Raw genomic sequence first — 22,038 nt, 5'->3', positions numbered from 1 at the left:
TAGATAGATTAGAAGAATAATTGTATGGGACCACGTAACTGTTTCTAAGATGGTCATTTTAACAAATTGGACATTTCCTTAAATAATTCATTTCTTTTATTATTTTTTATTATTATACTTTATGTTCTAGGGTACATGTGCACAATGTGCAGTTTTGTTATATATGTATACATGTGCCATGTTGGTGTGCTGCACCCATCAACTCATCATTTACATTAGGTGTATCTCCTAATGCTATCCCTCCCCCCTCCCCCCACCCCACAACAGGCCCCAGTGTGTGATGTTCCCCTTACTGTGTCCAAGTGTTCTCATTGTTCAATTCCCACCTATGAGAGAGAACATGCAGTGTTTGGTTTTCTGTTCTTCTGATAGTTTGCTGAGAATGATGGTTTCCAGCTGCATCCATGTCCCTACAAAGGACACGAACTCATCCTTTTTTATGGCTGCATAGTATTCCATGGTGTATATGTGCCAAATTTTCTTAATCCAGTCTGTCACTGATGGACATTTGGGTTGATTCCAAGTCTTTGCCATTGTGAATAGTGCTGCAATAAACATACATGTGCATGTGTCTTTATAGCAGCATGATTTATAATCCTTTGGGTATATACCCAGTAATGGGATGGCTGGGTCAAAGGGTTCTTCTAGTTCTAGATCCTTGAGGAATCACCACACTGTCTTCCACAATGGTTGAACTAGTTTACAATCCCACCAACAGTGTAAAAGTGTTCCTATTTCTCCACATCCTCTCCAGCACCTGTTGTTTTCTGACTTTTTAATGATTCATTTCTATCCAAGCTTAAGAGTTAAAGTTGAAAATGTTACTCTAAGCTCTGTTTAAGTTAAGGACCACATTACTGTCCTGTCCAAAATTATTTGTCAGTAGCTTATAAGGGCACTTTAAAAATGTCACATACCAATGATTCTCATCCCTGGTTGTACACCAGAGTTATTCATAAAGGTTTAAAGAATCTAGAGGTACAAGTTTCACTTGCTAAGACTCTGATTCAGGACCTCCGAAGTAGAGTCCAAGCTTCTGTATTTTTAAAACACCTCAATAGGTTATTCTGAGGCACAGGTAGGGAGCCACTTTTCTGGACATTTAAATGGAAACAACTGCCAGGAGGTCCAGAGTGGCATGCTTCTTTATTCAAGTCTAGTGGGGAAGTGTGAGCTGCTTTGTCCCAATATTCCCAGCAAAGTACTGAATCCATTCCAGATGGGCCAGCTCATATCACATGCCTATTTACTGGCCAAAGATATGGAAATGGCTTAATGGCTAGCAAAGGTTGCCTTTATTTTTAAAGGCAATGGTGAAGTCAGTGTCTATTGAACCATATGGATCTTCAAAGAGAAAAATTGGGAGCTCATAGAAAAGGTAAAAAGGGATATATGTTGGGAAAATCCTCAACTAATATCCCTAACAGAGAACCCAAACTAGGGTTCATTAGGATCTTAGGGGAGCTATTGAGGCAGTAATGATGAGGAAGCTCTGATGAGAACTGGAGAGGCAGAAATAGGATTAGGCTATATCATTTACCTTTGGTATAGTTAACTACTTCCTCTATCTTAACATTCTTTCTTCAGTTTGTTTTCAGGATACGGCTCTCCTGGTCTTCCTGCTCCCTCAGTAGCTGTTGCTTCTCAGTCTCCTCTCTGGATCCTTCTCCCAGACTTTAAAATATGTTAGTAGGCTCCATGGCCTAAGCCTGAACTAATGTTCCAGTACTCTTCTCTTGCTTACTACTTTCAGCCTCACTGACCCCTGGCCAGTTACCTCAGTGCCTTTCTATTTCCTGTTCCCTCCTTGTGGAAGACACTTTCCTCTTCACGGAATGCACTTTCCTATTCACTCATTATGAAACACACTTTTCCCATCATGGGGAAATACCTCCCACTCTGACTGTCCTTTCTGAACATCATGTATAAATAGTAGTTCCCATCACTCTAGTACTCTGAAATAATTTTCTCCTTAGCACTTATCACTATTACTTGGCATATGTATTTCTTTATTGCCTATCTCTCACCACCCCATATGTAAGCTCCAAGAAATCAAAGACTCACTGTTTTGATCACTGCTGTATTTCAAATGCCTAGAACAGTACCTGGAACATTGTGGGTGCTCACCAAATATTTTTCAAATAAATGCATTAATAAATGCATGAATCATTTTGAACTGCCAAATTAAAACTTCCCAGAAGCCATAATTACCTATAGACATTTCTTCAGTCATTTGAGCTAGAAATTGAAGCCAGTTGAGTTTTCTATTAAAAACAAAAGCAAAAGCATTTTAACTGGTACACTTCCCAGTGGATTTTCCGTAAACAGTAAGGTGAATTTGTTGTTTAAAATTAAATATTTATTGTTCTAAACTCACTTGAGAATGCAGAAGATGTTACCAAGTCCCAAGCAACTTCTACCTGCTATCTAATGTTTCCAACTAATGATGTGAAGGCTCCATGAAAGAAAGAATCTCATCTAAATCATTCATGTTTTAATTCTCAGTGCTTCTCTTAGAGTGAGTGCCTAAGATATATTTGTGAAATTTAAACACACTCTGTTTATGACACTTGATACAACAAGATTTGAATATTGTGTCTTACTAACCCTAGGATTTGGGGAGAAAACAACATGTGCTTTTTCAGCTTTGGATTCATTATCTGAAAAATAGAAACAACAATACCTTGTTAACTGGGTTGTGCCTAGTAAATATTGAATAAACATTAATAAGCATTAACTGTGCTTGTTGTTAGTGCAGTGGGAGTACCTTTTCCTATTTTATATCTCTCCTATGCTCTGTATTTCTGAAGCTCACCTAGAGCGATGCTCCCTCTGACAAATAAATAGTATGTAGAGCTTGGAACCAAGTAGCATAGCTAATAATTTCATTAATGCATGGATTCTAGTGTTTCCTTTTCTTCCCATGTTTATGCCTTTGCAGATTAATAGGAATTGAGAGCTAAAGTACACATCTAGCAGTCGGATAATAGGAAAGACTCTCACTATGAGAGTGAAAAGACGTTGAATGTTGAATCGCCCAGTTGGGCTGTCTGCACTAATAAATTCACTGGATTCACAGCTCTCCACCTCATATGTGTGGGTGAACCTCAGATGATCTCACTGATTATATGCCACCTATTTTCTCTCCCAAGACTTTAAGCCTAAGGGTGATATGATTAGATAAGATTCCACAAGAGAAATTTCTCCAATGTTTTGGTGTAAATTGTATGTTGTAAAATACACTGCTGCAGCCACTTGCAAATACAGAGATGTCAGTTGCCTAAGATGTGCAATACATGCATGTGCTATGCCACTGAGCAGATGACTAATGCTCAGAAGTGTAATTGATCAAGGAGAATATTTATTGTAGGAGTGCTGAGCTTTCTACAATAAATGCACTCTTGAAAGGTTGTATGTAAATCAAATGACTGCAAATTGAATAATTTAAAAGGCATTAGGGGAGCTTATTACTTAAATAAATCCCCATGTGACTCTTCAAATCTAAGAATCCTTTTGTAATGCAAAGTATTTATCTTTTTATTTAATTATCAATTTTTTACATATTAAGTTTTCTTAAATTGAAGTACACCTGTAATACGGAAGAAACAACAACAACAACAACAGCAACAAAAACCCAGCAACTGATTCAGGGCTGCTCTGCTTTGAGCTTTCTAACTGTTGTGCCAAGAATTGAGCATAGAAGTGCGGGGCTATCGATTCAGCTTCATGGATTCTCACATTCTGGAGCAGCCAAAGGCCTGGGTCATCCATTCAAGAACAGATTTATCTGGTTATGCTCAATTACTCCAGTGTTCAATACAAATGTTTTCTGTCTGAAAAGGTCAGGAAGTGACAGCTCTACATTTCATCTGGTAGCATTTTTTTTTTTTTTCATTGTGAAGGGTTTCCCTGATCTTCCTTACTTACTTCTTCACTTTCTTTTCATTGTCTCTTATTTTCCTTAAAGCACTTATCAGAATTTGTAACTGTGTATCACCCATGCACTTCCTTGTTTAATGTCTGTCTCCCTCACTAAACTGTAAGCATTGAGAATGGCAGTTATGCTTACCACTGTTTACTCAGTTGCTAGCATATTGCCTGGCACATAATAAGTACTTAGTATTGGCTGAGGGAATGAACAAGTGACAAAATTAATAGATGGATGGAAGTTAGCCAGTTCCCATTCACTTAGCATCCTTTGGAAATGGTCCTAACTTGTCTAGCTCTGAACTATCCCTCCAGCATCCTTCCATTCTCTGTCTCTCCCCATTTACTTCAACCCCACTCGTTTCTTGCTGATCACAACTGATGTGTGAAACACGTCAGTCCCTCTCCTGGGCTTGCCATTTCCTTCAGCTGAAGGGCTCTTGCTCATACTAGCATAGCATACTCCTTCCCATTATTTGGGTGTCTACACAAATATCCTTCCTCAGAGAGGAGTTCCTGGTCTCCTCATCTAAAATAGCAGCTCCCCACACACCTCTTAGACATTTATTTGCTCCATGGCACTTATAACTGAACTGTATTTAGGTGTTTATAGGCCATCTCAGACCCTCCATGTAGAATCCAAGAGGTCAGAGACATTGTCTGTCTGTCTTACCACAGAGTGAATAAGAACCACACAAGACACAGAGAAAATACTGAATAGAGAGTATTGACAAAAGGAAGAAGTGCATTATCTCTTTCTTTTCCTTTCATTTTAGTTTTGTTGTTGTTAGTCATATTCATATTATCCCCCAGTAATTGTTTGTGACAATAAAACTTTATTTTAACTTAACCTTAGTAAAACTTTATCAAGTACATTCATCGTAGTATCTTTTTACTTATTTGTATGTTTAAAGTGGCATTGTCCTATATCACAAAATGTATCTTTAATGGCCTAAAAATATGAAGATATTGGAATCATATTCTCATCAACCACAGCCCAATATGAAAGACATACTTGTTGAATTATATACTTCTTCCCACATTTTTGAAGATTTACTATATTTTATTTGATTGTTACATCTACCTTAAAGTTCTATTTGATATAATCAATCAGTAATATTAAGTAAAAAATAAAATGTAATTTTCTTTATGTATTTTGTGAGACTCTAATATTCCAAAGTACAAAAACAATTATTTTAAAAAATAAATATTAGTATGCTTTTGGTGACACAGACAACCAACATTTTATGACCAAGACATTATCACATAAAGCTTGTATTGGAGATATTTATAACAAGGCTTTTTCTCTTTGGCTTCTCAGGTATTTGACTATGATTTTGGACTACAAGATGACTTTATGGGCTCAGCCTTTCTGGATCTGACACAATTGGAGTTAAACAGGTAACTTTTGAACTGTTGTAATATCACCACCCCTTGTTATACAGTGGACTTGTGTAACAGAAAATGTCAGCTGATCTGGGGTCTAGTTCTGTCATTTACAGTGGTGAGCTTTCATGCTAGTCAGCCTTTCTCAAATCCATCTTCCTCACTTACTCAGTGGAAATAATGGCATCTTCCCTAACTGCCTCATTCAACAACTTTTCAACCAAAAACTTCTTGGATGCCTACCTGCTGTGTTTCCCAGTGTCATGAGCATCTGTGTGAAGAGACCACCAAACAGACTTTGTGTGAGCTATAAAGCTTTTTAATCACCTGGGTGCAGGCGGGCTGAGTCTGAAAAGAGAGTCAGCCAAGGGAGATAGGAGTGGGGCTGTTTTACAGGATTTGGATATGTAAAGGAAAATTACAGTCAAAGGGGGTGGTTCTCTGGGAGGCAGGGGTGGGGGGTCACAAGGTGCTCAGCTGGGGAGCTTTTGAGCCAGGATGAGCCAGGAAAAGGAATTTCACAAGGTAATGTTATCAGTTAAGGCAGGAACATCTGGGTGTGTACATGCCATCTGGGTTTATAAGGCCATCTGGGTGTGTATGTGCAGGTCACAGGGGATATGATGGCTTAACTTTGACTCAGAGGCCTGACATTCCTGTCTTCTTATATTAATAAGAAAAATAAAACAAAATGGTGTTGAAGTGTTGGGGTGGCGAAAATTTTTGGGGGGTGGTATGGAGAGATAATGGGCAATGTTTCTTAGAGCTGCTTCAAGTGGGATTAGGGGCAGCGTGAAAACCTAGAGTGGGAGAGATTAAGCTGAAGGAAGATTTTGTGGTAAGAGGCAATATTGTGGGATTGTCAGAAGGAGCATTTGTCATATACAGTGATTGGTGATGGTCTGGATGTGGTTTTGTATGAATTGAAAAACTAAACGGAAGACACAAGCTCTGAATAAGAGAAGGAAGAAAACAGGTATTAAAGGACTAAGAATCAGGAGGACCTAGGACATCTAATTAGAGAGAGCCTAAGGGGGGTCAGCGTAATTACTTGCTTGGTTGCTGAGTTTTTAGACTCTAAGTTTTTGGGGTGCAGTCCAAGTTGGTCTGGTGTCTGGAATGAGACTGGGACCTAATAAAAAGGAGTGTCCACACAGGAGCTCAAATGGGCTGTATCCTGTAGCATTCCGAGGATAGGCTTGAATTCTGAGAAGGGAAAGGGGTAAAAGTATTGTCTAGTCCTTTTTAAGTTGGTGACTGAGCTTGGTGAGGTGTGTTTTTAAAAGACCATTAGTCCGTTCTACCTTTCCTAAACACTGAGGACGGTAAAGGACATAAAGGTTTCACTGAATACAAAGAGCCTGAGAAACTGCTTGGGTGATTTGACTAATAAAGGCCGGTCTGCTATCAGACTGTATAGAGGTGGGAAGGCCAAACCGAGGAATTATGTCTGACAGAAGTGAAGAAATGACTGTGGTGGCCTTCTCAGACCCTGTAGGAAAGGCCACTACCTACCTAGTGAAAGTGTCCACCTAGACCAAGAAGTATTTTAGTTTCCTGACTCGAGGCATGTGAGTAAAGTCAATTTGCCCATCCTGGGAGGGGGCAAATCCCTGCATTTGATGTGTAGGGAAGGGAGGGGGCCTGAGAAATTCCTCAGGAGTAGTAGAATAGCAGATGGAACACTGAGATTTCCTTGAGGATAGATTTCTAGGATGGAAAGGAAATGAGAGGTTCTAAGAGACAGGCTAGCGGCTTGTAACCTCAATGGAAGAGGTTATGAAATGACGACAGAATAGAATGGGCCTGTGAGGCTGGAAGAAGATATTTTCCTTGGTCTAAGAACCATTTGCCTTGTGTGGGAAGAGATTGATAGGTGGAAGTTTCAGCGGGGGAGTAGGTGGGAGTGACCAATGTGAAGGAGGAAAACTGCTGTGAGGGATAGAAGTTGGAATGCTAGCTCATTTTTTAGCTAACATAACGTAAGCATTGTCCTGAGTGATGATATCTGATGCCTCTTGATGGCTGCTTTTTAGCTACCTTATCAGCATAAGTGTTGTCTTGAGCGATGGTGGGGGAAAGAAAATAGATTTTGGAAGTTATGAGAACTGTAGAGAGTAAGTTGAGCATAGTTTGTGATTTGTAGGGCCTCAAACAGTATTAAAGCAGTGGCAGCTGCTGCAAGCAGACATGAGGGCTCGGCTAAAACAGTAAGGTCAAGTTGTTCGGACAGAAAGGGTACAGGACGTGGTCCCGGCTCTTGTGTAAGAATTCTGACCACACTAACCATGCCTAGGAAGGAAAGGAGTTGTTGTTTTGTAGAAGGGATTGGAGTTTAGGAGATTAGCCAGACACAATCAGCAGGGAAAGCACGTGTGTTTTTATGAGAATTGTGCTGAGACAGGTAACAGATGAGGAAGAAATTTGGGCTTGACTAAAGTAATGGGGGCTGTCCGTGAAGCCTTGCGGCAGTACAGCCCAGGTAATTTGCTGCACCTGATGGGTGTCAGGGTCAGTCAAAGTGAAAGTGAAGAGAGGCTGGGATGAAGAACGCAAAGGAATAGTAAGGAAAGTATGTTTGAGATCCAGAACAGAATAATGGGTTGTGGAGGGAGGTATTGAGGACAGGAGAGTATATGGCTTTGGCACCATGGGGTGGATAGGCAGGACAATTTGGTTGATAAGGCACAGATCTTGAAATAACCTGTAAGCCTTGTCTGGTTTTAGGACAGGTAAAATTGGGGAATTGTAAAGAGAGTTTATAGGCTTTAAAAGGCCATGCTGTAACAGGTGAGGGATAATGGGCTTTAATCCTTTTAAAGCGTGCTTCAGGATGGGATACTGACGTTAAGTGGGGTAAGAGTGATTAGGTTTTAATGGGATGTAAGGGGTGCATGATTGGTCACCAAGGAGGGAGTACAGGTGTCCTATACTTGTGGTTTAAGGTGGGGAGATACAAAGGGAGGATGTGAAGGAGGCTTTGAACTGGGGAAAAGGGTGGCAGTGAGGTGTGGCTATAGTCCAGGAACAGTCAGGGAAGCAGATAATTTAGTTAAAATGTCTCATCCTAATAAGGGAGCTGGGCAGGTGGGGATAACTAAAAAACATTGCATAAAATAATGTTGTCTAAGTTGGCACCAGAGTAGGGGAGTTTTAAGAGGTTTAGAAGCCTGACCGTCAATACCCCCAACAGTTATGGAGGCAAGGGAAACAGGCCTTTGAAAAGAAGATAATGTGGAGTTGGTAGCCTCCATTCTGATTAAGAAGGGTACGGACTTACCCACCACTGTGAGAGTTACCTGAAGCTCGGTGTCCGTGATGGTCCAGGGGGCTTCTGAGGCAATCGGGCAGCGTCAGTCTTCAGTTACTAAGCCAAGAAGATCTAGAAAGGAGTCAGTCAGAGCCTTGGGTCAAAGTTCCAGGAGCTCTGGAAGTGGCTGCCAGGTGAGTTGAACAGTCCCATTTTTCACTGGGGTCCCACACAGATGGTACACGGCTTAGGAGGAATCCTGGGCTGCGGACATTCCTTGGCCTAGTTTCCAGATTTCCAGCACTTGAAGCAAGTTTCTGGGGGAGGCGGTCCTGGAGGAATGCCTGGCTGCTGCGGTTCAGACATTTGGAAGTTCTTGTGCACTGGAGATGTGGCTGGGGTTTCTCTCATAGTGGAGGCAAGGAATTGCAACTCAGAAATACATTGCTACTTGGCTGCCTCTACTTTATTATTGTACAGCTTGAAGGCGAGGTTAATTAAATCCTGTGGTGGGGTTTGAGGGCCAGAATTTACTTTTGGGGGTTTTATTTAATGTTGGGGGTCGATTAGGTAATAAAATGTGTATGGAGAAGAAGACGGCCTTTTGACCTTTTAGGGTCTAGGGCTGTAAAGCGTCTCAGGGTTGCTGCCAAACGAGTCATGAACTGTGCTGGGTTTTTCATATTTGATGAAAAAGAGCCTAAACGCTAACTGATTTGGGAGAGGTTGGATAAAGAAAAAGGAGCGTTAACCTTGACTATGTCTTTAACTCCAGCCACCTTTTTAAGAGGAAATTGCTGGGCAGGTGCGGGAGGGCTAGTCACAGAACAAAACTGTAAGACAGACCGGGTGTGAGGAGGGGGGGTGATAAAAGGATTATAGGGTAGGGGAGCGGACGCTGAGGAAAAACTGGGACCTAGTTCAGCCTGGTGAGGAGGGGAGAGGTCAGATGGGTCTGTAGAAAAGGAAGATTAGAAAACCTCAGCTACGCTTGGGGTTGAGACTGAGGGGACAGGCGAGAGGGAAAGAAGGAAGATTTGGGACGAGTTGCTTTGGGAACAGAGACTAGGGAGGGACCGATGTGTAAAAGAATGCCTGGATGTCAGGCACCTCAGACCGTTTGCCTATTTTATGACAAGAATTATTTAGATCTTGTAGGATGGAAAAATCGGAAGTGCCATTTTCTGGCTATTTGGAACTACTGTCGAGTTTGTATTGGGGTCAAGCGGCATTGTAGAAGAAAATAAGGCATTTAGGTTTTAGGTCAGGTGTGAGTTGAAGAAGTTTTAAGTTCTTAAGAACACAGACCAAGGGAGAAGAAGGAGGAATGGAGGGTGGAAGGTTGCCCATAGTGAAGGAGGCAAGCCCAGAGAAAAGAGAGAGTAGAGACATGGAGAGAAGGGGTTGGGGGGTTCTTGCCGTCCAGAAAAGCGGGAAAGGGGTCAGGATGCAGAGATAAGGGGTCAGGGCACAGAGATAAGGGATCGGGAGTTTCTTGCCCCCCAGAAAAGTGGGAAAGGGGTAGAGACATGGAGATAAGGGGTTGGGGGTTCTTACCCCCCAGAAAAGCAGAGAAGGGGTCAGGAGGTTCTTGCCCCCTAGAAAAGCAGAGAGGGGGTAGAGACAGGGAGAGAAGGGGTCGGTGGTTCTTGACCCTACCCCCCCCTCCGCCCCCTGACCCCCACTCCACCCCCGCCAGAAAAGCAGTACTTGCCGCTAAGGGTGAAGGACCAAGGCAGGCATCCCTTCGTGGTCAGACACCTCTGAAACATGAGTGAATAATCAGGCAGACGTCCCCGCGTGATTAAACACCAAGGGAAGACTGTCTTCCCGAGTCCGTGACCGGCGCCGGAGTTTTGGGTCCATGGGTAAAAGGCATCGCCTTTGTCTCTACCGGAAAAGGAAAGGAACTGAAATTAAGAGAAGGGAGAGATTGAAGTGTGGTGCCAAGATTGAAAGGAGAAAGAGGTTGAGGGATAGTAAGAGAGGCTGGAGAAGAGAATAAAAAGCGGCCCCTTAGGGAATTTAAAATTGGTGAGATGTTCCTTGGGCTGGTGGGTCTGAGGACCCAAGATTGTAGGTGAATCTTTCTCACTGAGCAAAGAGCAGGAGGACAGGGTATTGATCTCCCAAGGGAGGTCCCCCGATCCGAGTCACGGCACTAAAATGTCATGTGCGTCCATGTAAAGAGACCACCAAACAGGCTTTGTGTGAGCAATAAAGCTTTTCAATCACCTGGGTGATGGCGGGCTGAGTCCGAAAAGAGAGTCAGCCAAGGGAGATAGGGGGTGGGGCTGTTTTACAGGATTTGGGTAGGTAAAGGAAAATTACAGTCAAAGGGGGTGGTTCTCTGGCAGGCAGGAGTGGGGGAGTCACAAGGTGCTCAGTGGGGGAGCTTTTGAGCCAGGATGAGCCAGGAAAAGGAATTTCACAAGGTAATGTCATCAGTTAAGGCAGGAACAGGCCATTTTCACTTCTTTTGTGGTGGAATGTCATCAGTTAAGGCAGGAAGGAGCCATCTGGGTGTGTACATGCAGGTCACAGGGGATATGATGGCTTAGCTTTGGCTCGGAGGCCTGACACCCAGTACTGTGCAAAGCACCAGGAATCGAGAGATAAAAGACACATTCCTTCCTTTCATGTTGCCCATATGGTTTTAATGGGGCATAAAAAAATGCATGTTTGTCATAATTATTAAGAATCGGACTACTATATATAAAATACAGTGTGTGCACTTTGCTTCAGAAACAGCAACTCTCTTGTCACTTGAGCCATGGTAGAATCTGATTTTGCCATTGCCAGATTACCAAGGAGTGCTCCTAAGGTGGAGGCAGGTTATTTGTATTTGCTCAGTTACATATCATTGCTTCCCTAGTTGCAAAGTTGCTATTGTTACTAATATTAATCATCCCTTACACCTAATAATGGGCTTATATTTTTCAAAGTGAATTTCAACATAGGAGCTAAGAATTGATTTGTACTATAGAATAAAAAAATACCATTAGAAAAGATCATGCATGCTGAAATAGGCTGCAAAGGAAGCTGTGAAACCTTCTTTGATGGTTTTTTTGTTTTTTTGAGATGGAGTCTGGCTCAGTCGCCCAGGCTGGAGTGCAGTGGTGTGATCTCTGCTCACTGCAAGCTCGGCCTTCCGGGTTCACGCCATTCTCCTGCCTCAGCCTCCCAAGTAGCTGGGACTACAGGCGCCCGCCACCACGCCCGACTAATTTTTTTTTTTTGAGATGGAGTCTGGCTCAGTCGCTCAGGCTGGAGAGCAGTGGCGTGATCTCCGCTCACTGCAAGCTCCACCTCCCGGGTTCACGCCATTCTCCTGCCTCAGCCTCCCAAGTAGCTGGGACTACAGGCGCCCACCGCCACGCCCGGCTAACTTATTGCATTTTTTTTTTGAGACAGAGTCTCACTCTGTAGCCCAGGCTGGAGTGCAGTGGCCGGATCTCAGCTCTCTGCAAGCTCCGCCTCCCGGGTTTAGGCCATTCTCCTGCCTCAGCCTCGGGAGAAGCTGGGACTACAGGCGCCCGCCACCTCGCCCGGCTAGTTTTTTTTTTTTGTTTTTTTTTTGTATTTTTTAGTAGAGATGGAGTTTCACCATGTTAGCCAGGATGGAATCTTTGATGATTTTAAGGAGAAGGAATTCATGGCTGTTTTGGATCATCATGTTACATCGTGCAGCAGGGATGGTGGAAAACAGGAAAGCAGAGTAATGAGCCAGATCACTACTTTCTATTTCTGTAAATGTAGATGACTAGAGAAATGTAAAGTGTAGAACTCCCTTACGCATTACAGTCAACTTAGTTTTAGCACAATGGCTGATTGGTTTTCCAATAGTCATTGTTGCCTCAGACTGGACAAAAGAGCAGCCTTTCCTATACTTTTTCTTTAAGTCCTTCATTCCAGCCCATAGCCTAGCACAGGCTCACACCTCCCTGCCACTGTAGAAAGTGCCCTAAGTAGTGTTGCATGGAGTCTATTATCATGAAAACTGAGCTCAATCTAGAATAGATTGTGCTGGTCTTCTGTAAACGTCACAGGTACTTTCTCTTAGATCTCTGCATAAGGATATGCAAGTGACTAGACTTAATCCCAAAGTGTAAATTTATCTTGTTTCCTATTAAAGATAAATCATTGGTGAAAAATAATTTTAAATGGTGACAATTTGGAATAATTTCAAAAATTAAAAGAGATTATTTATACATGAGCATGTGGTGTGTATTTTGCCACATAACATATTTTATGTATTTCACTAGCAATTCCCTCTCCTCAAAACCACATAAACATCTAATTACTACTTTTTAAAATAACATATTTGTGTATGCTGTTTTATTCTAAATGTAAATCAGTAGTCTCTGGGTATAGAAAAAGTGATAATAATTGTAGTCATATAAATGTTTATGTTATTATACTATGTAATACATTGAGGTATCTCTGAAAGAATAATACATCATAAGACAGTTGTAAATGTTCATATATCTTTATCATGTAATTATTAAAAAATATAATGAAGTTTTTCTATTAATTTTTGTATGTAATCATTACATGAAAATGAACTAAATCAGACTGTAACCCCATATGTGTATTTAGTGTATATGTGTGTATGTATATATATGTATATATATTCACATGTGTGTATCTACATGTGCATGTATATATGTGTATATATATATTCACGTGTATGTGTGTATATGTATATGTATGGTGCTTGTGTATATGTATGGTGCTACTCTCTGTGGGTTTAGAGAGCATAGAAAGGAGACTGATGGGCTTCTTCATAGGGTTGTAGTTTCTTGGCCTTTTCAACCACTTTCTGGAACTTTCATGGGTTTAGAAAGCAGAAATTCATCTGGTGAATTCAGATCTACTCACAGTTTATTGGATAACTTAATACACTGATAATATTTTAATAACAAAAATTGTCCCAAGAAAGTAAAGGAAGACAAAATTGCTTTTTATCTTAAAAGAATAAAATATTATTGAAAATATATTTGGCTTATTCATTTAATGACTGTTCAAAATCTAAATATTTTCTATCACAGGCCCACAGATGTGACCCTTACTCTGAAAGATCCTCATTATCCTGACCATGATCTTGGAATCATTTTGCTCTCAGTCATCCTTACCCCTAAAGAAGGAGAGTCCAGGGATGTGGTAAGTTCCCCCACAGCCTAGTAGGAGCTCTTTCTTGCTCTCTTTTGTTCGAATGTTGTGAGCCTTTCTTTGGACCCAGAGGTAGTAACGAAGAGAAGCTGCCTATGAAAACATGCCCTGTTCTTTATTTCTGTGAGTACCTAGGTATTGCTCATTCATGCTTATTGTATCTTTTCAACTCTAATTTCCTGTTCCACCCTCCAGATCAGAACCTCTTGTTGTAAATAAGAAACAGATTTGAATTTTTATTTTAATTTTATTTCTCAATTTCAGACATGCTATATGACAGGCAAATATTAGTATTCATTTGGGGAATACATTTATTAGTGAATTGAATACTTGGAATTCCATGTTAAGGTATCCAGACCCTGCTGTTTTGACTGCATTGTCAGGTGTACCACAACAGAGAAAATGAGGTGAAATTATAACAGAGTTTCTGCTTTCTGGTATTCGTTTACTGAATGATAAGTGAGTACTTTTCATCTTCTTGATGGGCTTCCATATTGATATTACCCATTTTTCAGCACTAGCTGTCTGTACGTCCTTGCACACCATGCTGCTATGAGAAACTGACAAGGGACACAGAAGAGCCAATTACTCCCCCACAGTTGAAGTGACATTAAAAAATATCAGGCTTGACCCACATCAGTATGCTTGCTAGTGTACTTTCTGCCACAATTTGCCAGAGATAATTTATTAGACTCAATGTGCTTTCATGTGCCTGGGAACTACTCTAAGTAGCTCTGACTATAACACATTTCAGCAGTAGACATAATTTTTTTAGGCAAGTCAAAATACTCTATTTCAGGAATGTATGTATTGCTGTCCTGAAATAATGCATGATTAAAGTTGGTTATAGATTGTCTGCTGGAAAGGTATTGTTGGCATTTTCCACTAGACTGTAGGTAAATATTGTGAATTACAACTTCAAATTTGGAAATACTTTAAACTCACTGAAAAATTCACCCTTTCAAGAATTATTTCTCTCCATCCTTTTTAGAAAGGTAATGATGACACATATATTTATATATAATATTTGCTAAATCGGGTTAAGTATCTATACTTCATTCACTGAGGAAGAAATTTCTCTTTTTAAATAAGAATTACCAGATAGTAATACCTAGTGTGAGAACTTAGCTTGGTAAAATTATGTATGTATGTATGCACATGCACCCTTGTGCAGAGGGGTGGGTGAGAAACAATTTTTACAAAAAGTATTTAGAAATGAAAGCCCATCATCTTAAAAGTCACTACTTCAGATGATATTATTTCACCCAGCACAAGCCAAGAAGTATAACCTAGCTGGCTAATCCATACATAGGAATCAATTGTAAATGTTCATTTTGTGTTTTATTCAAATGATTCAATGATTCTAGTATTCACCAAGAACCTACTTTAAGCCAGTTCCTGTGCTGGACACTTAGGATACAATAGAACTTAGACTCAGTGGAGAACCCAGGAATCAATTAGTCACTGATAGGAACAACTGTTTTAAATGCTGTGAAAAAGAGGTATGACTGCTGAAAGAGCAAATACAGGAAAATTTTTACTAGCCAGGGGTTAAGGATTCTCTAAGGAAGTCAAATAAGACCTGAAATATGAAGTGTAAAACAAGCCTTAATAAAGCAAAAACAAGAAAGAGAGGTGGTATTTAAAGCAGAGGAGACAACACACACAAAGGCCATGTGACAAGAGGAACCATGTTGCATTTCAAGAATTGAAAAACCACTGGAGTTTAGAGAAGGTGGAAGCAAAGACAGTGTGGGTGATCAGAGTGCATAACGACACTGGGGTGGAAGGACGATGCCCAGACTGTGTAGAACTCATTGACCATGTTAAGGTTTGGGTCTTTCCCCAAAAAACTGTGGGGAGCCATTGAAAGATCTGTGAATTGAAAGCAGTGGAATCGTATTTGCCTTTTGAAAATATCTCTGTGGCTGCATTGTAGAAAACATATTGAAGGGGTAAGAATGGATACCTGGAGACCAGTTAGGAGGCCATGGCGAAAATCCAGATGAAAGATGATGGAACTTTGGATTAGAACTGTCAGAGGTAGAGATGGAGGGAAATTGGCAGGTTTACCTATAGGAGGTAAAAATCAACAAGACTTGATGATAGAATATTCTTGTGCTGGGGTTCTTTGTTATTTTAATGAAGGACAGCACTTCATAAATCAAGATACCTAAGTGTCTGAGATCCTGTGTATTACCAGACCATCTAAACTTGCAATATTCCTGGAGATTGGAATGATATAGCAGCGATTGTGGTGATTTGGGTGATGTGATAATGTATAGTCAACTGAATTTTTACATTAAAGGGATGTTTATTAAACACTCTAACATCAAACTGAGGGTTTGAGGGAGCAAGTTAGTATCAGGAGACCTTACGATGAAGCTGCTGAGTTGTTCTAAATTACACAGAAATATATGTCAGCACAGGCAAAGTAGTTTCCAACATTATTTTTTCTTCAACAATCCTTCAAAAATCCGTCAATCTCCATGGTTGCTCAAATTTATTTTTTAAATGTAAAAAGTATTTAAAAATATTACAGTGCCTGGGAGCTGATCATCAGTAAGTTATCAAACACAAATAAAGAAGAAAATAGGTGGATTACATGAAAGTAGTTATACATCACAAATAAGGTTTTCTTCATCTTCTTTTCCTCCTTTTCCTTTCTCTTCATCATATCTCTTCAGCCACATTCACCCTTAACACAGAAAGTTCCTCCTGAAATCCTCATGCTCAAATTTTCTTGGCTCAAATCCATTTGACTACCCCAGATTTTTTGGAAGAAATCTTTCCAAAGGTATTTTTCATGTCAAAAAGTTTTTTTGCATTCGTTGCCCTACTTCATGCCCTCTTCTTTCAAAGTTCCAGAGAGCACTGCATTCACTCTGCTGCATTAAGAGAGAAATGGTGTCTTCTCTCCTTCTATCCTGTTATTGACTTTCTTATGGCTTCTTTCTTCATCAGAGAAGCAAGTGGCTCAACCAGGGCTTAGAAAAGACACAGTGATCAAGTCTGTTCAGAGCCAGCCTCTGGCTGGTGAACATCCTTGTACTTTCCGTCATGACCTCAGTCACCCCTGAGGAGGCAGAGAGAAGGGTAACCAGTGTGGTTATCCTGGCTCATCCTCATGGGTACAATCAATAGCTGAGGCATGGACTTGGTTGTATAGAAGCAAGCAGGGCCAGAGGAGAGGGAAGAAAGGAGGGAGGGGAGAAAGATTCCCCCATTGGAGATGCTACTGGGATTCAGTATCCTGGCTATTGGAATGTCCTAAATTTGAACCTGGTTTCTAAATATATGCTCTACGTTATGAAAATGCCCCAAAATACATATAAATTGGCTTTTCTTTTGTGTTTGTCCCACATTGCAGTTCTATAACTATTTTATTAAGCTCTCTAAAACTGATTCTTATATTTAGCAACACTGGTTATTAGGTTTTGAAACTCTAAATAAGAACCATTTGTAGGCATCTGTATAAAACAAAATACTTATTGATCATCTACTAAGCATTATACTAGGCTTTATAACTCCCTCCTTCTTCTTCTAAGTTTTCAGTGACTTGTGGCTATTTCTCTAATTAAATTGAAACTTCTGGTGAGAAATTTTAAGTGTCTCCAACAAGCAATGTATGTTCCCTCACTGTAACTTCTGTCCCAGCCATACAAATTCCTTCATGGTTCACCTTCTCTCAAGTCCAGGCTTTCTTCAGTGCTACCTGTGTACCTAAAATATGCCTATGTATAGTTCACCTTGCCTCCATCCTACATCCTATCACTCATACAAGGGGAATTATATATATATAATACATAAAGTCTTCCTTATGATGACTTCAAAAGACCAAGTGAGAGTATATGTTTTTTTCTTACCTCAATATTCAAATCCCTGGGGTTGTCACAAACAATATCAACTCATGATTAAATAATGATTTAATTTTCTTTTGTAAGTTCTTAAAATTAGTATATTAATGATAATATGCTTGAAATCAAGCCTTATTGCTCTTCCCACAGAATTCTAATGATTGACAATAAATTATAAATCCATCACTGTATTTTCTTCATTCTGTAACATGTCAAATATCCGCTTAATAATTTTTCTGGGCTACATTTGAAGTTTCTTGGTTAAAACTCAAAGATCCAATGTATCTTCTAGTTAAATTTTTAGATAGCTAAAAGATATAACATACTGCAGCTGTAAAAATGGCATGCTGAACTTTCACAAATTATTCAGAAACAAATTTTATTTAGAGAAATTTAAGCTAAAAATGCAACAAACCAGAAATCAGTTACTGTATGCTTCACAATCCCCAGAAAATGAGAATTATGTAAGAAAGGAATAAAGGCAAATTTTGCATTGACCCTCACAGAGTAAAATTACAAGAGTCCTGTTCTCTTTGATTACTAGCTCAGAAATAATTTATTTCAGGCTTTTAGCACTGAAGATGTTAGTTCAAAAACCACATGTTTATTCGTATGCCTGTACTGATAAAACTTTGCTAAATATTTTATATGTATTAAAAATGGAGAATGAAAGAGATGTGTTTCAAGAGCCTTTTACAGATAAATCCGAACAATCAAATAGGAAATAGAACATTAATGTTAATAAAATGCTATGCTAAGGTAGGAAGAAATGGATAACTGGAAGTACAGAGTCCTTAGCATTACAAAGTGGTAAGATTTCTAAAACAGTCATCTTGTGAGTTTTTTATGCACTGTTAATAGTAACAATACGTTCCATGAATTATGCAGTTGGGATGATTTCTCCTTGTGTGGATTGCCAGCTCTAGAAATCATAAAAGTGAAGAACGAGTTGAAAATCCTATCAGCCTACTGAATCTACTAAAGCCTCTAAAATATTCAATGTCTAATTGCAGCAATTTGTATTTCATAGGTGCTATATCAAAATCTTCTACATTGAGGTCATGATTGAGTCTTTTAAAAAAATTCCCAGATGTGAACAGATACATATGTATATACATTTTAAGTCTCCAGCATTGTGTGTACAAGAAACCAAAACCTCCTTGGGGGGCATGCTGATGAGTTGCATGGCACAATTGTCATTTCTGTTTTGATTGCATGTCCTATTTTTGAACCTGTAAAAGTGTGTAGTGCATATATGTGTGTCCTATATATGGCAATTTGTCTGATAGTGTGTTTGAGTTCTTTCTGGCTCTTTTTCTAGCAGAGTTCAATCCACAGCTTTCTTCATTGGAGAATTTGTGAAATAAAAGTGAGTTAATTTGTGTTACACACTCTCTTAAATAACCTAGACCTACAAATTGCTTGCCTAAGGCTAAAAAATAGAAAATTCAAAGAAACATATGAATGACCTTAGTTGGCCTTTGATGAGTGAAAAAAAAAAAAAGACTTCTTTATCTTGGATTAGTTTGATATTCTTCAGAATTATTACACAGCCAACATTTGAAGAAATATCTACCTACAAAAAGTTGAATATATGTATGCTTTATAAGATGTATGTTACTATTGTATCTAATTATTCTGTGATTTTTCATATGTACAGTAGTTATATAGTTGCCTAAAAAGTCACTTCAACAAAAGATAAAAATTTAAAAATGGATTGAGATTGTGGAGTCTTTTAAAAACAGTTACTTCTGCAGCTCTATCACAAGCCATATTTTTATGCTACTTCATTCCTTTTACTGGCTTCAAGGAAGTTGAGCTGCTAATGAAGAATTTGAATTGTACTATAATCGTATCAGGTAATAATCCTTTCAAAAATTAATTCATATGTTTCTCAGCTGAAGTTAAGATCATACAGCAAAAAATAAATCTTATTTTTCTATAATTTGCTTCATCTTCTATTTTTAACAATCCCCAATCTTCCTTCTCTAACATGTCTCACAGATAGCAAAGAAAACATTATTAATAGTTTATCTATTAAATTAATTTTCTTTTTAACTTTTCTACTGTTTTATTGAACTGACCTTAACCCAACTACCTAAAAGAAAAAGGAACTTAGAAGTGAGATACTTAAACCCATTGCTTTGCTGGTAGATTTGGCTCAAGAGGCAGAAATGTTATAAAATGTAGGGTCATTTTGAGAGTCACTGGGTATAGTAATAGAACTTTAGATACTGAATTAGGAAAATAATGGATGGGTTCTCATAACTGCTAAATCTTTCCTATTTATACTTAGGGTAATCACTGACTTTTTATCGTATCAGTTTCTCAATCTGAAAAAGAAAACCTTGCAGCCTGCTTATAAAGCTGATTCTGAGAGACAGGACAAATACTGGCCCTAGATTTTGTTTTACTATAGAAGGTTAATTTTATGTGGTGCTTGTGAGTCAGGGGATGTGACTTTGTGGAATCCTTGTAATATTGACTAGTGTTGCCATGAGATTTCACTCTTTCTAATGTTCTATGGCCCTTTTACATAGCATAACATTTCTTATATAATGGAATTTTATATGATAAAATTCTCAGATGCTAGATAATGATGATAAATGACCATGAATTAGTAGATTGTACTTTTTATATATCTTCATTGTTCTTGATTGATTTGACTCAAAATATTGTCTCTAGGAGATACCATTCTTTGTCCATTGAAACTCTGCTTGGTGAGAAAGTTGAGCATTTATTATCCAACTCTTATGGGGCAGTTTTTGTAAATATAACGTACCACTTAAGTATTTGGTTTCCAGCTGCCTTTTGGTGATGATGGAGGAAGTGGTGGTGGTGGTGATGATGATGATGATGATGATACTGATGATAATAAATCATTTAACATCAAAAATAAAGATTTATTACATGTCTCCCTAGATGGCCACCTCTATAACCCAATGCTGGGATTTGTTGCTTCAAAATGAATTGGACATTTAGTACTTTGAAAATATAAATTATTTCTATAATAGTATTTGATAACAGTGCTTTGCAGTTTCCTGACTTAAAAAAAAAAAAAAAGGAGGGGTGATGAGGAATCATTGTAACCTTAGGAAATCTATTATTATTTTATGTTTTGGTCAACATTTAACGAAGACTGTATGTAGAGAAAATATGCCCTATACGACCACTCCCTACAGAAAAGAGGAATGTATAATTATCTTTGAAAATGTTATGCTAGTCTTAGTTTTTACCCTAGAATGTACACATTCATTCTTGTGGTTTAGGTTAAAGGTTGCCCTCATCTTATATTAAAATCTTTCCATTTTTGTGTTATTCTAATCCATGAGAAGTTTCTGACATGGTTCTTTTTTATGGTGAATCCTCCTGAAAGAGATACAGTTCTTAAAGTTGCATTTCCTTGATATACAAATATGGCACAAGCACTTTAAGCACTATATTCCTTGTCCTGAATATTTCCTATTCTCCACTTCATCTGCCTTAAAGATAATAGTAAAGCAAAAAGAGGGGAAAGAGGTTAATCAGGAAGGTTAATACTTCAGTGTTCATTGAGAAATTTTTTAAAGTGAAGAGAGGAAACAAAAAAAATCATTAGCTTTTATGATTTAGTTTATTCAAGAGATTAGTGATCTTGGGGATGCATTACAAAGCTCTAGAACCTTAATTAAAACTTTTGGCCATACATATTTCTTAGTATGACACAAACTAACTAGTTTAAAGGATATGCTTTCACTAAACATTTCTTTCTTTTTTTTTTTTTTTTGAGACTGAGTCTTGCTGTGTCGCCCAGGCTGGAGTGCAGTGGCGCGATCTCGGCTCACTGCAAGCTCCACCTCCCAGGTTCACGCCATTCTGCCTCAGCCTCCCGAGTAGCTGGGACTACAGGCACCCGCTACCACACCCCGCTAATTTTTTTTGTATTTAGTAGAGACGGAGTTTCACTGTCTTAGCCAGGGTGGTCTGGATCTCCTGACCTCGTGATCCGCCCGCCTTGGCCTCCCACAGTGCTGGGATTACAGGCGTGAGCCACCGCACCAGGCCTCACTAAACATTTGGCAGTAAAATGCACTAGTAGCCATCACAGTATGCAGCATTTGTTTTCAATTGAAAGCTTCTGTAGACCCTGATGTAGTTAAAGATGAACTGGAAGCAGAGACAATTCTACAATGCCACCAAAGCAAAAGATTTTGAATGTGTTTGAAGAGAAAAGTTATTATATACCTGATCACGTCGTGTACATCCTCAACCTCCACCACCAAAAGGAGCCATTGGAAATTATGAGACTCCATGTGTTTTTTTCAGTCAGTAAAGGCATCCATCCCAGTACTGGTCCCTTTTTTTTTTTTTTAACAAAGGAATAAATCAAATGAACTCTCACCAGAAAGACTGCTGGAATGTTAAAGTTGTTTCTCTAGTCGTGTGTGCGTGGAAAACAAGTTTTGT

The 22,038-nt window shown here is 39.2% G+C and overlaps 1 protein-coding gene across 5 annotated transcripts in view; it reads left to right on the top strand.

Moving 5' to 3' along the window:
• Positions 1-22,038, top strand: part of MCTP1 (multiple C2 domains, transmembrane 1) — a 599,307-nt gene that overhangs the window by 342,680 nt on the left and 234,589 nt on the right. For all 5 annotated transcript variants that reach the window (XM_011944270.1, XM_011944271.1, XM_011944268.1 and 2 more), the window contains 2 exons: positions 5,249-5,328; positions 13,615-13,726. In XM_011944270.1, coding sequence (XP_011799660.1) covers positions 5,249-5,328; positions 13,615-13,726 — 192 coding nt within the window. The remainder of the gene's footprint in view (positions 1-5,248; positions 5,329-13,614; positions 13,727-22,038) is intronic.

This window comes from Colobus angolensis, unplaced genomic scaffold, assembly GCF_000951035.1.
Source record: "Colobus angolensis palliatus isolate OR3802 unplaced genomic scaffold, Cang.pa_1.0 Scaffold23, whole genome shotgun sequence".
NCBI classification, from domain to species: Eukaryota; Metazoa; Chordata; class Mammalia; order Primates; family Cercopithecidae; genus Colobus; species Colobus angolensis.
The sequence above is the reverse complement of the archived record's forward strand: the minus strand, read 5'-3'. Positions and strand labels throughout refer to the sequence as shown.